The sequence below is a fragment of the Musa acuminata genome, chromosome BXJ2-9 (assembly GCF_036884655.1).
Source record: "Musa acuminata AAA Group cultivar baxijiao chromosome BXJ2-9, Cavendish_Baxijiao_AAA, whole genome shotgun sequence".
Classification (NCBI taxonomy): domain Eukaryota; kingdom Viridiplantae; phylum Streptophyta; class Magnoliopsida; order Zingiberales; family Musaceae; genus Musa; species Musa acuminata.
The window spans coordinates 32,448,016-32,465,557 of NC_088346.1; the positions used below are offsets into that span (position 1 = coordinate 32,448,016).

Here is a 17,542-nt window from a genome sequence, read left to right on the forward strand (position 1 = left end):
AGCAGTCAATACGACCGACCCCATAGGCCGAGTGCCCACTTCCTAAGGCTTTAATGTGGTCTTTGGTGATCTCTAGTGCTTTGAACTCTGAAACAGTTTTTCTTGTGGATTCGGCACCGATCCTCTGCAACACAGAGTACCGTCAAGTGCATCATGTACAAGGTTGGAATAAAATTTCTGAAAGAATAATAATCTGATTTCAAAGCATCATGTAAGTCAAGATTGCAAGCCAAGAAAGATAACTGGCTCTCTCCACTATGTAGCAAACTTCTGTTTCGACTGAAGACAAAAATAGTTCATAGTTGCATACCTTGAGATCTACACGGTTGATGTTGTCCACATACACTAGATTATCAAAACTGCAGCTGCATGCGTCAGAAAGATTATACATACAATATGAAAGATTCCGTAGTAGCTGAAAGTCCGAGGGCATCATCTAATTGCGACATCCAATGCCAAAGTGGAGATTCCGTAGTAGCTGAAAGTCCAAGGGCATCATCTACTTGTGATATCCAACTCCAAAGTGGAGATTCTGTAGTAGCTGAAAGTCCAAGGGCATCATCTAGTTGCGATATCCTACTCCAAAGTGGAACCTCCTTGCATTTTTATCATTAAATGCATACTCCAGGCGGAGAGGCCCCAACGGTGAATCCACACGAATACCAATCCCATAACCGAAACCACTGCCTGGCTTCCCCCGTGCCCCAGCCGGATCACCTGTACAACACGAGGGTCAGCAAGCAAGATAGCAATATTAATTTTTCCATTCTTATGTATTTACCAAATCACTGGAAATATCATATCTACCTACACACAGTATACTGCATTAAATGGAACTTAATTGACTCCTACTTTCCTCCAGGAAGCAAATCATAAGGTAGGAGGCTTTTTGGACCTTGCTTGATTTATCATCAGAATATACTTATGATATATTACTGAACCCTTCAAATGTAGAAGAGAAGTTTAAATTTCTTAGTCGTAGACTTACCAGGCACCGTAGGACCTGAACCAAGATCACTTCCATAGTCTCCAAACAGCACACCTTCCAGTGGCCCATACTACAAACAAGAATAGAAAAAAGTTGATGCAAGAATGTGAAGATGAGACTTGCGATTAGAATTGACAAACACAACAGCTACGAGGGTTGTCCGAGGGTCCCAGAGACTGCTATGAATCACATTCAAACTTTGTGACAGAAATAACACCAAAGGTGTATCTTATCATTTTGAGGTTCAAGCAATCAAAAGAGGTTAACTTCCAAACAATGGATGTTTTTAGATGAGGTATGCACTCTCTTTAATTTCTCGCTGCAATCTTAAGTTGTTGGCATCTTTGCTTCCAGGCAACTAGATGGCTTGGACAGACTTGAATCACTTTGTCTACCTAATTCTGAGTGTTGTGGCAACAGCCAAAGTTGGTGTATCAGTTCTAAAGGCAGTCAGCAGAAGCAAAGGCTCAAGTGATTTAATATCCAACTATACCCCATCAAGATTATTCCTCTACGTCAACATTGTAACAGATGCTGTAAGATATTAAACATTAAAGCTGTCATGGTATTGGGAGAGACAAGTATGAAGAATGTTTTAGCAATGTTACAAGTTATATATGAACCTAAACTTGCAATGGGGCAGACACAAGCCATAGATACCAACTAGTACCTAATTATTTCCATATTTCTTATAATTGAAATGGTCACTTAAATAGAATTAAAATACAAGTGATTTAAGCAGATATAATACTTTCCTATTAATGCTTCTCCATTATTCTATTCCAGTTAATGGCTCACAATTACATTGAAAGTACATTATAGAATAAACAAAACTCAAAACTTACCATGCCAAAGGAGATTTCTCCACTGCCAACAGCATATGAACGGCCAGAACCTACTGCACCTTCTTCATAACCTCTTACGCTGTTTGTCCCACCAATAGCAAATGCTTCATGAGGAGAAAACTTGCCAAACACATGGCCTCCAGAAACACTGATCCACAGAAGCAGGTTAGTATTTTTATATGTATGGAGTTGTTTGTGCATGGAATGTAGTAGCAAAATCAGCTGAATGTTTTATAATTAACAGAGTCAGAAAGAATTAGATGTACATCAAAAAGGTTGCCATATACTAACTACACTATCTCCTATTTCTTACTTATGAGATGAAAATCATAAAAGAAAAAAGGGGTTCATAAATAAGGAATGTGGCATGCTGTATAGGAATTTTTAACAAACATACCTGTAGTTGATGAGATCACTTCCATTTCCTTTTCTAGTGGTTAAAATATAGATGTTCAATCATCTAAGTGATGCAACTTAACAATGACCACAAAAAGTAAAGGCATGACTTGAGATCCTTGGCAGCTAGCATGAAGTACTGAAATATGATCCATCAAAGTTGTCATCTATGAATCATCTTCACCCTAGTTGTCTCATGGGAGCCATTAACTCTTACCAATGCAGTTGCTTAAATGTTCATTAGAATTGAACCATTCAAAGCATTCAAATCCATATTAGACATCTGAGATCAAGCAAACACATTTATTTATAAAGATCTTACATGCTAAAATTGCTTGAATGCCGACCAATAGGCGTCTGAACCATAAATTCTAAACCTATGCTTATGTTATTTCCTTTTTTTATTAGTAAAAGAATTTTGTTCTCATGGACCACCATTGTTGCTGTTACCATCCCAAGTGCACAAGCACACATAGAGCACTGTGTCGTGAACCACAGCAGAAGTTAATATATGAAGTTAATATGGTTAAAGGGAAAAGGCAAGGATACCTTTGCTTGCATTACCTCAACTAATACCTTTGCTTGCATTTCCTCATCTAAGTAAAATGACAGTTCATAAGTTCTAAACAATGTGCTATCACTTGTAATAATGATTTTCTAATTAAGATATTAAGATGTGGGTTACAGGATACAGGGTTAAAGTCACTAGTTTTCAACCCACTGACAGGCTTTAGACTATACCTTTTTTCCCTATCTTATTATAATATAAGGGCTTTCAACATCTTTCTCATCATCAGATAAAAAAAAATCTTTATTTTTCTATGCTAGTAAAGCACATCATTGACCTATCTTCCCACCTTAGGAGAATATGCATACTCTTTTTGAATCCTTTAAATGTACATTTATTTTTCTTTTCTGCATGAGTATAAATTTTCTTGCTTTTTCAGGTCAATCATTTGATGCACTGAGTTGTACTTTAAATAATGTGTCCCGCACAAAGCACAAACATGAATATGGAACATTGATCATCTCCCAAGTCCATAAAAGAAAATATGATAATGTTTTCTGGTCATTAGAACATTGACTGTGTTTGTTAATTCCTACTCAAGCATTTTAATATAGGTTATGTTCAGTGATTTAAAAAGGCGCTCGGGCGCTCGCCTAGGCGCTCGAGCCTCATTTCCAGGCGGCGCGCTTCAAAGAGGCACCGCCTGGGCGCTCGCCCGAGCCCAGGCGTCGGGCACTTCGGGCGAGCGCCTGGGTTAAACCAGGCGACCGAACCAACGTTTGAGGTCTGGTTAGATCTCCGATGCTTTAGTTGGTTCAAACGAACCAACTAAAGCACCGATATCAGCGTGATTTCCCCAACCCTAGCCATGCTCGTCGTTCACGCGACTGCCGCAGCTGCTCGCTGTCGCCGCTCACCACTCTCGCTGCCGCTGCTCACCGCTGTCGCTCCCACTGTCGCCGCTCCCGCTCCTGTTGTCACTGCTACCGTTGCCACTGTCTCCGCTCGCCACTTCCGCTCCCGCTCCCACTGCTCGCTGCTACCGTTGCCACTGTCTCCGCTCGTCGCTTCCACTCCCGCTCCCGTTGCTCGCTGCTGCCGGTGCCACTGTCGCCGCTTGCCGCTCCCGCTATCGTTGCTCGCTGTTGCCGCTGCTACTGTCATCGCTCGTAGTTGCCGCTCCCGCTCTTCTCAGTCAACACCCTCGGTCTTCCGACTCTTCCCTTACACTCTTCTCCTCTTTCGATAGTATAATGTTAACAGTATACTATATACTAGTAATAGTATTTGTATTTATTAGATTAATTTAATAACATATTTTTATTTAAATAATTAAATAATTATATTTATTAATTATATTATATATTTTTATATTTTAGCGCCTCACTTCGTTCGGGCAAGCGCCTAGCGCCTCAGGCATTTTTGGACCTTGGAGCCTAGCGCTTTTTAAATCACTTGTTATGTCTGACTTGCACAAGGTATGAATAATAAATTCTAGATTTGTAAAGAACTTTTTCAAATAGTTGTGGCTTCTATCAGATGACCCCAAAATCCAATCCATAAATATGATGGAATGAATTAAAAGCACAAGAGAAAGAGCATGAATAGGCAACCTTATTTCACAAGCCCAATTGTTTTAAGTCCAACATTCCTAAAAATGAAGTTCCACATAAGAATAACAAAAACCCCACTTGCCATATGTTACACAACATATTCCACTTATCAAAATAGTCAAACATTCCTCAAAAACCAAAAGTCACTATGATTATATTGAACTACTTGATTGATCTTAATCAGTTTAAAGTAGTTCACACACCACCATTTAGCCATTGCAGGCTTCCTGTTCACATTCACAGGGTGTATGTCAGTCCAAGTATGAATATTACTTACAAGGAGTGTATCATGAGATGTACAAGTATAATAAACATTCCTCTTGGCAAAACTGCATATAGATTTTGCTCAAGTAATTATATATTCAAGTTGTGGCCCAAAAAAGTAATTGTAAAGCTTCTGAAAATACTATCCATTCCTGTAGTTATCAGAAAACAAATCACCATCCAAAAATAGAAATTTTCTGGCTTTCCACAGTCACAACGTACATTCACTCATATTCATCTTATATCAACAATATTCAGAGTGCTAAAATATCACTAAAGAGTCATACCTAAGCATAAGGCGTGCAGGCCCAAGTTCATAGCCTTGTCTAGCACGAGCACTGACCCTGTTGAAATACAGCCACTCGGGAAGGAAGGGAAGTCCTTGTTCCATGTTGAGCACAAACTGGAAGTAAAATGACAATGGAAGATCAAATAACAATCAGGCCAATGAAATCATCTAACATAATTAAATTAAAGGCTAAAAGAAGACCGACCATTGAGGAGCTACGATCACCAGAATCTGTATAGACACTTTCCAACTTTGCAATCAGCATTTCATCATAAGCATTGCCACTGAAATATCATGTGAACAAAAATATAAGATTCCAAAACACTTAACTACAAAGTGTACAACAATATACAAAGAAATTGCAGCATATTTATTAAACACTGAGGCTCAGATTGCCACTGAGAGGTAAATGAAGAACTAGATACCTAGCAGTTAATGGGTTGCTGTAGAAGTCTTTTATAATGGGTTCACCTTTATCATCACGAGCACCAGCACGCTAACACAGTATAAATTGCAATATACATTAGGGAGCAGAAATAAAAGTACAAACAAGAGAAAAGACGAGTGAATCAAGAATTACGTACTAAGATCTTAAATTTTGTTGACATCATAAGATCTTAGCTTTTGCTTCTCTCTTATAAATGGTAGAAATTCAAGTTGCCTTATGCTACATAAGTTAAACTTGATGTGATCGTCATAATTCCCCTGTATATCAGATGGTATAAAAGTCCATGTGGTGCTAGGCTCTTCATGCAACAAATATGATGAACTGTTAAACCAACCAAAAAATTGGAAAAACCCAGCTGAACTGGAGGATCTAGTTAAGTTTGGTTCGGCTATTTTCTTTAAGATTGGATCAGTTTCAATTTCAGCTTAACTGGAGCATTTGTTAATGCCACCGTGCCACAACACGTCAACACTTTGCAAATTTTCCATTCCAAGAAATATATTGAGAGATGAGATGAGGTCATCAATCCAAGAGCAGAAGCTCAATGAGGTCGTCAGAATGCTGCCATGACTTCTTTAATGCTAAAAACTTTGCTCTCATCTTCTAGTGCCTAGACTAATAAAAAATAATAAAGATTTGGCATAGGGTAAGTATCTAATTTTTGGATAATAAAATCTGACTAATGAATTCAACCAAGTGATCTGTGCAGTTCAGTTGGTTTTTCAGTTACTTGAACCAGTTTCAGGTTGTTTGATTGGAAAACTGAAACGGTTTATTTGGTGCAAAGCTCTCATGGATTCCCGAGCAGAAAAATACACCACTGCATGTATGACACCAGAGCATCAGTCATTGATATTATACAATGTAGAAACATTGATGCCAAAGAAAAGCACAATTTGGACAGTGTTAGTGGTGCCTGTGAAGCCTGAGATCAGACATCAGATAAAAGAATCCTACTAATCCAAGTGAACCAAACAAAGGCATCAGTAATTAAGTGAAAGAGGTTAAAAAATCCCAAAAATAATCCATACTGGATATAAGAAATTATGAATATTAAAAAATATAAGAACAGTAACTCTAGCGTATTCAAATCATGATGAGGATCAAGGAGTTATAATCCAGTTTCCATGTGGATGATAAATATCTTGGAAGCAAATCATATAGTTCCAGTGTCTTTAGAAAACTTACTGGTAAACAGTTTATGTTTCAGACACAATAAAATTAATTTTCAGATCATACAGACTGATATCATTAGTGCGCTTACTACTTGATGTTCAGATCACTTACCCATGGACAGTAATGGCAATTTTGCCATTTCATATTAATTATCTAGACTATTGTCTTTTCAAACTTACAAGCAAACACAAGTACATGAAATTCCAAATGAGAAGTTGTAAAACTATTTTCCCATGTTCAGGAAATCTGGAGGTTCAACATTGCAATAGTAAAAATGTGAATTTTTCCATATCCTGATGACAACAAAGGGACATATGTTGTACAAACACCAAATACAAGTACTATTACCAAATTATATAATCCATATCAAGGTTCGTGATTTCATACCATACCGGAGTATCGAGTTCAGCTCGGTACAGTATGGTATGAGTATACCAAGCGATATGCTCTGGCATACTACTCGACGTATGTATATATATATATATATATATATATATATATATATATATATCATAAAAAGTTAAAAAAAAAAGGGGCGACAACGTTGAGGCGACGTCGCGTCGTTTCTTCTCCCCACGTGGGGAGAAGAAAACCTCGAAACCTCGGTGACATCGCCGAGGTTTCTTCTCCCCGTGCGGATTAGGAGAAGTCGCTGACGTCGCCGAGGTTTCTTCTCCCCACGCAAAGGCTTCTTCTCCCCACGTCGAGGCTTCTTCCCATGTGGATTAGAAGTCGTCGACGACGTCGAGGCCTCGTCGCCTCAGACGAGGAGGCAACATCTCATTTGCAACATCCAATGAGTGAGGGCGACGATAGATCAAGATCATCGAGGGAGAGCGACGCCGGATCTCTAGGTTCTCCCTTTTCTTCTCCCTCTTCTTCCTTCTCCCTAGGCTAATACCGCCTGGTAGCAGCCGGCGACGGTTGAAATCGACTATCACCAACTGATTTGGGGTAGTAATGGGACGAAAACAGCCCCAATCGATGGTACCGCCCGGTAGCGGTCCGTGTACCGGTCTATTGGCAGACCGGTATGTACCGCCCAGTATGGGCAGTATCATTCGAAATTAAAAGCTCTGATCCAAATATCCTCGTCGAGGCCTTGTCGCCTCAGACGAGGAGGCAACATCTCATTTGCAACATCCAGTGAGTGAGGGCGACGATAGATCAGGATCATCGAGGGAGAGCGACGCCGGATCTCTAGGTTCTCCCGTTTCTTCTCCCTCTTCTTCCTTCTCCCTAGGCTAATACCGCCTGGTAGCAGCCGGCGACGGTTGAAATCGACTATCACCAACTGATTTGGGGTAGTAATGGGACGAAAACAGCCCCAATCGATGGTACCGCCCGGTAGCGGTCCGTGTACCGGTCTATTGGCAGACCGGTATGTACCGCCCAGTATGGGCAGTATCATTCGAAATTAAAAACTCTGATCCAAATATCCATATAACACAATATGTATATATACATCAGTTATACATGTATCAGACAAATAAATAAATGGTGTCATATGCAGCAGGCTAGTACCAGAAACGAACAATAGGATCTAAACTATATACCTGATAAATAAGACCAACGGTACCACTCCACTTTGGTCTAAAAGGTCGACTGTATTCAATTCCAGCAGTAACTCGTCCAATGGTTAGGCCACCATGATCAGATTGATTATTTCCATGTACTAGTGTTCCAGGAGTCCGAGAATTCTGATAACAAGAAGGAAAGATGATGATTGATTGTCAAAAACATATATCTAATCGATATAATTACCTGAACCATGATTGTCCTGGATGTTCTTTTATTGTCTGCATTTATCCACGGATCAGTATAATTTATGCGAAATATCGAGTCGATTTGCCCCCTTTCTAGTGAAAGATTGAGCTTTTGGTTCCTCCCAAATAGATTTCTATGAGAATAAGCAAAGCTGCAACAAAATGAAAAAATAGAACAGCAGATCATATGGATTCAATTTGACAAAGTCTGGAGGTCAATTGAGACTGTAAACAAATTTAATTAATTTCAAGGCTGTACCATCTACTTTGGGAATATTTCAATAATACTATGCATGTATGATAAATCGTTAGCCGCTTGCTTGCTTAACCACTTATGCATGACCATCCAAGTAGAGGTAATTCAACAGTACATACAATAACAAACTACAATAGCACTGTCTTCTTATCACAATTTTTACACATGTACTTTTTTGTAAATAAATGTAAGGATCTCATCAATTCACATTTGCTAGTAAAGGCTTATTTAAAATAATCAAATAGAAAACATGATTGACGTTAATACATGCCTAACATCTTAGCACAACTAATAATAATGACTCTATCAAGGAAGAGTTTGGCTTTGAATAAATGTTAAATCAAGTATTCAAAATAAAAAATTAACATAAATGCTGTTTTATCTCTTCCTTCCTAACATGCAAATAAGAGTTATGTAATATAAATTAATAACTACTATGGTCATTTGCTATGACAAAGCTTTCAACCAAAAGTATCTATATTTCCATACAAATAGTTGATTTCAGGCTCATTTTGAAATACCAAGAATACTTCAAAATCATGGTTCCCCTTACTGGTCCGTACCAATGTACCAACCAACTCTCGGTACAATACATATCAAGCTGTACCAAGTGTACCAACACAGTACGATGGGACATACTAATGTACTACCTATCCCAGTCCTCAGTCGAATTGGTACATACTGCCCGTACAGAGCAGTATGCCTCGGTACGACAAACCTTGTTCAAAAGACCTTGAAACATACCATATAACAATAGAGAAACACATGGCCAATAGATATTGCCACATAGCAAAGGAATAAGAAAAACTACATTACCAAATATATTTAGGCTGTGAGAATAATGAAGAGGCAAAGAATATTTTTGAAGAACTTAAGAATTAAAAAACAAAGCATCAAAACCTTAAAACTACAAGAGCATAATACCTGAGCTTTGAGAAGCAGAGAAGTTCAACATCCATGGATTTTAATTGTTCTAAAATATATTTGATTACACAGTGTACTGAGGTAAATTCATGCACTTACATAGCTGATGGCACTACAAGCATAGGGATCATTGACTTCATGGTTGATGTCATGCAAAAAGCAAGAAAAATAGTTCATTGGTGAATAAAACAAGGTAATAAACATTACCTGCCGATCAGTCCTGAAAGGGGTCCACTTGTTATCCTACACATACCACCAAGTAATTATTGCTACCATTATGCGCATTGTTGTAGAACCAAATTCAAATGAATACTTCCCCTTAACATCACTTACCCACTTGAAATTCCACCACCTGCAGAGAAACCACCACTAGGACGTTCTACAAGATTCATAACTAAATCAACCTTCCGTGGATCTAATTCAAAATAAGAGTATAATTAGTTAGGGTCCATTGAGATAGAAGACAACCAAAGCTAACACTAGCACCACAATTCTGTATTTAGCAAGTGTTTGAAAAATAAGTAAACAGCATTATTTTTTTTTAATTAAGTGAAGAAAAAAAGGTCATATTATTTATATTCTGGGTAAAACATGAGAAAAGATGTCAAAAATTTCTATAAAGAACAAAGAAGAGCTAGAAAATAAAATTTACAAAATATATTGATAGTTAAAAGAAAAAAACAATACAACTTGATAACCGACAATACTCTGGAATTCTTAAGTTATTAAAGTAGCATGACCATTGTAGAAATTGCAAAAAGAAAATATGATAAATCATAAAAAATTTGGTTTGATATTAATGTGACATAAAAAAATAAACATCTTCCAGTAACAGAGAGTGTCAAATACTTGCAGTAGGCTGTGGAATAATTGTAACATCTTCCATTATTCCCATTGTTAATATCGTCTCAACATCTCTTTTTCCCTGTAACCTACTGTATACCTGTTTAGGCAATGTTGAACAGAAAATATGAAATAGTCAAGAAGACATTATAAATCCATTACAAATCCTAGTCGTTGCTGCTAATAGAACTCAAGAGTCTCTTTAAGAGAAAATACCAAGATTTGCTTTTTGTCAAGTTTGTTATCTGACAATTACTCACAAATGTAATGAACATATAAAAGGGTGCACGATCTGTTTGACATCTTAGAAGTAGTAATTTTATCAGACAATAATGTACTTCATAATTTCTTCACACAAACATGCAGTAACATCAATCCAGCATTGCAGTGATTTCAATAAGAGATAACATGCAGTACTGCCCCAGAGAAGTAAAAGCATAGAACACTGATGTGCACTATGTACCAGCTTATGTAAAGAATGAAGGCTCAACTGTCTCTGGTCATATGGCCTTTGAAATTGTCAAGATGCAGCAGGTGTCCATTCAACAACATAATAAAGATCACATCGGCCCTTAGCCTAATTTCTGGACTACACTTTGACTCCTGGAGACCCAAGATGGGCCCAATAAGCTCTACCAATGAGCTACTGCCATGTCCTCAGAAAAACTTCTAGTCTGTCACAGCAGATTAGCTTGCACCATAAAATGTGCATGTTCATTGGGACCAAGAGGCATAATATGACATGGCCTTTACAATGGCACATGCATAGCATGTAATATGCTAACCTAAAGTTTGCATGTGTATAAGTTCACTAAAAAGTTATTATCATATGTTACTCTTCCATAATCATCTATTTTCTTTCAATGATATAATTGTCTACTCAATAATGTTGCATATAATAAAAGACATTAATTTAGAACATGAAACACGATCTAGTGCCTTATTTGATTAAATTATCAGCCAAATGCAGAATAAGGCTCCGACTGAATTTTTTTCATTGCACTAACTTTCCAATAACACAAATTGTGAGATTTATTTTTTCTGAGCAAAAAGCAAAGGCCTAAGAAAGATAATAATAATAATAAAGTGAATGCACATCAAAAGTTGTAGACCAAAATATACAAAACCATAAATGCAGCCATATTTTGACCTGCCCTTTTTTTGTTATGAGCTGTTGAAGTATAGTTTCCTGTTTTGTTTTCCCTTCAGTTGGTTCACCTCTGAATTAATTATCAAGAAAAGGAAAAAAACAATTATCAGGAGATAAAAAATTAAGTTGTTCCTACGGTATTTAGGTTCTAAATTCATTCAATGGAAGGTTTCTTACGTCTTTCTATCAAGAAAACGAATGGTGATGTTATTGACCTCAGCTTCCGAAATTTCTAACCTAATTATCCCTCCTGAAAGGATCTCAGCATATGATACCTGCAAAAACAATTAAATTGTGATTATCAGGTTAATATGTTCATCAGAGCATTGACATAAACCTTACTTTGTGATATTATTAATTGCATATAACTCTATATAACAAAAGAAAAACCATCAGGTGAGTTGACTTCACCAACCAATCCAGTTAGCCCACGTTCTTGATACCACCCATTAATGGAATTGATCACTTGATCTAAATGCCTTATGTTTACAATTTGTCCTGCATAACTTGACAAAAACATGGCACATTAATAATTTAGAACTTTAGTTAGATAAAAGTAAATGGAGCAAAAAGAAAAGTACAATCCACTAAATATTACAAAGCCTGCCATCGATCACTTGTATTACAAACCACTAGCGTAATAATGAATCTCAACTTAATTAATATTAAGATGGTTCACGTGCAAATGCAAAAATTTACAAGATATTAGTATAAACATCACATAGTCATATCAACTTGTAAAACCTCAGGTGTTAGACATGCCAAATTTAGATATAATTTCAAGCAGCATCAACACATCAAATGAATGGAGAGGGGACGAGGCCAAACGTCATGGATCATCATTGTAGTGAATAATGGACAAGCTGGAGATAATGCGGGACATAGCCATAAAAGAATATTAATATAGTACATAAAGAAACATACAAGTAAAATTCATCGTAACCTTTCTAACAATCACTGATAATATACGTGAACCTTGACCAAAAATTTGCAATTCGATACATCCTTCTGTCTAGCATTTTATAGCAATATAAACTGGCTCTTTAAAACTATATTCTCAAGGTGCATTTAAGTCGCTCTGAATCATGTCCAAACAAATGCAACATCTGCAGGTAGTGGCAAGATAACCCCCATAAAGATGAGACTACATCAAGAACCTACCATATCCATCACGAAAAGCATCTTCCAAAATCTTTGAAGGGAGGACATTTGCACCCTCACAAATCAATCCTCGGAATTCCTGATTAGGTTCTACCTGGTAAAAAATACATATCATGCTAGACTTCATTAACCATGCAGTGCACTGATGAACTAACATTGACCTAAAAGGAAAATTGAATGAAAATTTTGTACAACAAAATTGTTTAGGAAAAGTTAAAGCAAGATGTCAATAAGAACAAACCCAGTACCACTACACAAATTCATGTTCAAGTTGAGAAAAACAGTCAGTCCTCAGTGATTACTTCTTATAAACAGAATACTACTGAAAATGGTAAAAATTATAAAAATGAGTTTGTTTTTGCTATCAACCAGAACGTGAAGTTGCAAACATGCACTTCACTATTTTGGGCTTTTGGCAACAATGTCTTCATTTTAGTTTCACTGAGGGTCACATATTCAATCAGCTCTGGATCCTATGATTATACATGGAACGATGTCCATGAATGATTGGTGATAGGAATCTAATAACAAACAAGCAAAGAAAACTTTACAACTACAACGATAATAATAATGTCTAAAACTTCCTAACATGTTAGCTCTTGATGGCACCCGGATGATGAAAGTAAAAACAAATGTTGATTGAAATGGTAGGACTATAGGAACATAATTTTGGCAATTGATTAGAAATTAAGTAATTTTCAAATGTGATGAAATATGTTTATAGTGTCTTGGGTAAAAACAAAGACATATTTATGCAACTAGTAAGGTTTTTCATTGATAAAATTAATCGGAAGCAGGTACAAATAGGAACCATTGCAGCAATCAACAAATGAAAATCTGTTTTTTTTCCCATAAATGTCCTCTTTTTCCTTTTATATCGGAACCCAAATTAATCAAGAAATACCATTGATTTGGATCTTTACCTGAAAGACCAGCCGGATACCGTCCCTGGTGTCGAAGGCAACAGGCATGCACAAGGAAAACAACCCGGTTTGGATGACCCTGTGGACGTCTTCCTGCACCTCTCGCACCGTGAGCGCCGAATTGGGCCGGCAGGACTTGAGCGCTCCTGCGGCGGCCGCCTCCAGATCGGCCTTCTCCAGCATCTCCCCATCCTTGTTCCGTATCAGAACCTCGCTGATGAGCACCCGCTCCTCGTCCTCCCTCCCGTGCCGCCGGGGGTTCGGCTCCGCCTCCGGCCGTGCCATGGCGAGCGACGACAAGCACAGCAACGGAGGGTGCGGCCATTTATTTGGAAGCGAGGTGAGGAATCTGTGGATCGCCTCTTTGGCCCGGTCGAGGTGGAAGGAGAGGGTGTGACGCGCGAAAAGAGAGGAGTGGAGGAGTGGGCGGAATGACGGGGGCCACGACGAGGCCGCAGGAATCTTGATGGAGGAGGAGACGAATCGGATGCCTTCGTTTCTCACCATGATCGTGGCGAGGAGAAGAGGGAGGACGAGAGAGCGGAGCCGAGTGCTAAAACCCTAGGAGACCGGCATCGGGCGTTTTGTGGTTCGAGGGTTCCACGGTCCACTGAAAACTGTACGGTTCGGTTGAACCGGATGGATATTAGATCGGCTCAAACGGATGACCGGTTAATACGGTCTCCTTGTTTCCATTAATTCATCAAAATAATAAGTCACATTACACGTACGAGAATTACTTGTAAAACTACAAAACTCGTTTGTGCCTTAAAGTATAACTTGAATCATTCAATTCTTTTCATAACAAGTGGTCTTTTTTTCTTGAAAAAACTTCTTAATGATTAAAGCACAAGTCAAAAAAAAATTAAAATTTCGAGTTTAATAATGAGTAATCTTTTTTTTTTCTCAACTAAAGAATAAGTTAATGATCAAAGTAGTTAAAGGACCAGAATTTCGAGTGTCTATGTAAATTGATAATTAAATTTCTTTGTGTGTTCTTCTCTCCCCTATCCGTTCAGTCAATTTTCTGGACCAACTTAATGATGAGATGATTAGTTTGGTGGAACGACTATTCATTAAAAGTTTGAGGGTGTTCTCGTGCGCTGATAGTTATTAAATGATTAGATGATCAATTTATATTGCTAACTTAAAAAATTAGTTTATGTGGTATGCAGAGTTAGATTATGCGATCTTTGGGATCTTTTTTAATTGAATAAGATATATTATTGAACAGATTAAATATTATAATTAATAAAATATATATATATATTATAATAAAATTTCTTAAATATTTAATATATATCTATATCGCATGCAAATATATATACATATCTAGTATGTGTATAAACAATCACACCAGATGATCATGGACCACAACCTAATGTGATTAGGCCCAAGCCAGTAGGCCTAATCACTCACATCAAGATCTATGTGTGCAACGGTGCATCTCCATGCCCTGTGATCGTCCATCTCGTCCTCGTTGGTTCCGTCGACATCTTGATGCATCTTCATGCATCACGATCGTTCGTCTCGTGGATCCCGCTATCGCATCCACGCTCCCACTACGCCTCCTCATATGATTACAACTTAATCATAGGCACGCAGGCCCGACAATAAACGAGAAATATAATGGAGGCTCGCAGACCTCAATAATAATAATCACAAGTACACACATCACACGGTCCATGATCATCCGTCCACACATCATACATCACATGTATAAATAATCATCATCATGTAGGACTACTAGATAATGATAAAAAATAATAATCAACTAAACCTTTTAATTAATTATTATTTTATGAAATCAGGGACATATAGGGAATTTCTGAATTCATAGGGGTATTTTCATAATTTGGACAAAAGATAGAAACTGGAATTCTCAAATTCCGAGGGGCAAAACTATCTTTTGCCCAGAAAACCCTAATGCCCTACTCCCCTTTGCTGTTGCCACCGCCGCCGCCACCCTGCTGGCGGCGGCCTGTGCGGCGGGGGGCGGGGCGCTGCCCTCACCTACAGGCGGCACGCCCGCTAGCGATGCTGCCGCTGTAGGTGGGCGCCGCCGCCTCCGCGGGCAGTTCTGCCGGCGGGACAACGCCTGTAGGCGGTGCTGCCCCTGTAGGTTGGTGCCCCTACGGGCGCCGTTGCCTTTGCGGGCGGTTCTGCCCGCGGGGCAACGCCTGCAGGCGGTGCTGTACCGCCGGGCGGCCGCCCTTGTGGGGGGTTTCGCCCGCGGGAGCAGCGGCGGCAGGCGCCGCTGCCCTACGGTGCCTCACCCCGCGGGAGAAGCGACCGTAGACACCTCTGCTTGCGGGCTGCCAGACCCGCCAAACGCAAGCCTGCTGCAAGCATGCCGCCGGCCGGCTGCTGTAGACGCAGCCCCTGTGCTGCCTACCTGCGGCTGCGCTACACGCATGCAGATTGAGGGCAGCAACTGTTGTTGCCCTTTCTTGCTTTTACGTCAACGATTTTGATGTCAAAATTCTTCCTAAACACAATAAATGCAGTTCAAAACTAATCATTCGCACGAACAAACTGGCTTTGATACCACTGTTGGGAAATCTTGGGGGTGACATCATATGCACAGTGGAAGAACAAGAAAACAAAACCCCCGATTCCCAAAGAGATGTTCGTCGTCGTGCGAAGATTGGTGCGCTAAATCCGCGAAACTTAAAACTGCGTTTAGAATAGGTTGTGGTTACCTAGGGAGATCGTATATCCCTGTTTCCTTGCAGATCCTTAGGAGAGGGTGAAGGAGGTCAAGCGTCCTCCTCTCTAGCGGTGATCCACACAGTAGGGTTGTGACGACGCTCCTCAAAAACTCCAGGCCTACTTTGAGGTGGAGAGGGGGAGGAGAATAGGAGAGCCAAGCAAAGGATCTAGCCTATGAGGCTCTGAATCCCTCCTATTTATAAAGGTCCTGTTGGGAAATCCTTGGGGCGACATCACATGCGCAGCGGAAGAACAAGAAAACAAAATCCCCGATTCCCAAAAAGATGTTCGTCGTCGTGCGAAGATTGGTACGTAAAAATCCGCGAAACATGAAACTGCGTATAAAGTATATTGTGTTACCTAGGGAGATCGTATATCCCTGTTTCCTTGCAGATCCTTAGGAGAGGGTGAAGGAGGTCAAGCGTCTTCCTCTCGAGCAGTGATCCATACAGTAGGGTTGCGACGACGCTCCTCAAAACTCCAGGCCTGCTCTGAGGTGGAGAGGGAGAGGAGAATAGGAAAGGCAAGCAAAGTGTTAGGACTCTAGCTTGGAGAGTCCTAATTGAGAGGGACATTCATGTAAAACTGTTAGAACTCTAGCTAGGAGAGTCCTAATTGAGAGGGACATTCTGTTAGGACTCTAGCTAGGAGAGTCCTAATTGAGAGGGGCATTCAAGTAAGAGGTGTTTTCTTATAGAAGAATTAGGAGTTGTAAGGGAATATGAGTCTTGACTATGAGTCCTACTAGGAGTTGGTTAGAAGTAAGAGTCTTAAATAGGAGTCCTATTAGGAGTTAGGGTTTAGAAGCCCTATAAATAGCCATGTATTCCTTCTCTTTTCATAGGCAATAGATGAATCTTTTTTGCAGCCTTTGAGCAGCAACTTGGAGGGAGGAACCCCTATAGAGTTCTAAGGAGGCCGATCCCCTAAAGAGATCAACCCCAAGTTTAGAATCTGCAAGGGTTCTAACACCTGGTATCAGAGCAGCGTTCTTGGCGTCTCGCTGCCCTTCCACAGCCATCCATCAACCCTCCACAACCATCCAAAGCAATTCCCACAATTGCTTAAAAGATCATCGTCGAATTTCGCCATCATCTCCACCACCACGGATCATCCTTTGATCTCCCCGTGAATTGCAACAGGTTCTGGTTGTCTACCTTATTGCTGCTGCAATTTAGTTATCTTTATTTGAAAATCCCAAAAAAAATTATTCCTATATTGCTGCATAAACTTTTCGTCATAAAGTTTTCATGTCTACGACGAAAGATACATTGCAGAAT

General features: G+C 39.3%; 1 protein-coding gene across 2 annotated transcripts; it reads right to left on the reverse strand.

Annotated features, from left to right (window-relative positions):
* Positions 1-212: 212 nt before the first annotated feature.
* Positions 213-14,122, reverse strand: LOC135623353 (outer envelope protein 80, chloroplastic-like). 2 transcript variants are annotated; one of them, XM_065126215.1, is made up of 16 exons: positions 13,551-14,122; positions 12,628-12,721; positions 11,882-11,964; positions 11,644-11,741; positions 11,467-11,536; positions 10,323-10,416; positions 9,807-9,888; positions 9,681-9,716; positions 8,292-8,445; positions 8,084-8,227; positions 5,329-5,399; positions 5,109-5,187; positions 4,902-5,017; positions 1,834-1,981; positions 989-1,058; positions 213-717 (listed from the first exon to the last, which is right to left on the reverse strand). In XM_065126215.1, the coding sequence occupies exons 1-16, from the start codon at positions 14,055-14,057 to the stop codon at positions 563-565; spliced, it is 2,001 nt and encodes a 666-aa protein (XP_064982287.1). In that variant the 5' UTR covers positions 14,058-14,122; the 3' UTR covers positions 213-562. The 2 variants fall into 2 exon arrangements, with proteins under 2 accessions (XP_064982287.1, XP_064982288.1); XM_065126216.1 differs by lacking the exon at positions 12,628-12,721 and having other exon boundaries at positions 465-717; positions 11,882-11,972; positions 13,551-13,877.
* Positions 14,123-17,542: the final 3,420 nt, after the last annotated feature.

What these genes read in the sequence shown, in the direction of transcription:
- LOC135623353 (XM_065126215.1), bottom strand. Translation starts at nt 14,057, where the DNA reads ATGGTGAGAAACGAAGGCATCCGATTCGTCTCCTCCTCCATCAAGATT. An exon ending in TGCTTTTCGTGATGGATATG is followed by an intron (nt 11,965 to 12,627) that starts GTAGGTTCTTGA and finishes CAAGTTATGCAG; the next exon opens with GACAAATTGTAAACATAAGG. An exon ending in GGTGGTGGAATTTCAAGTGG is followed by an intron (nt 9,717 to 9,806) that starts GTAAGTGATGTT and finishes TGGTATGTGTAG; the next exon opens with GATAACAAGTGGACCCCTTT.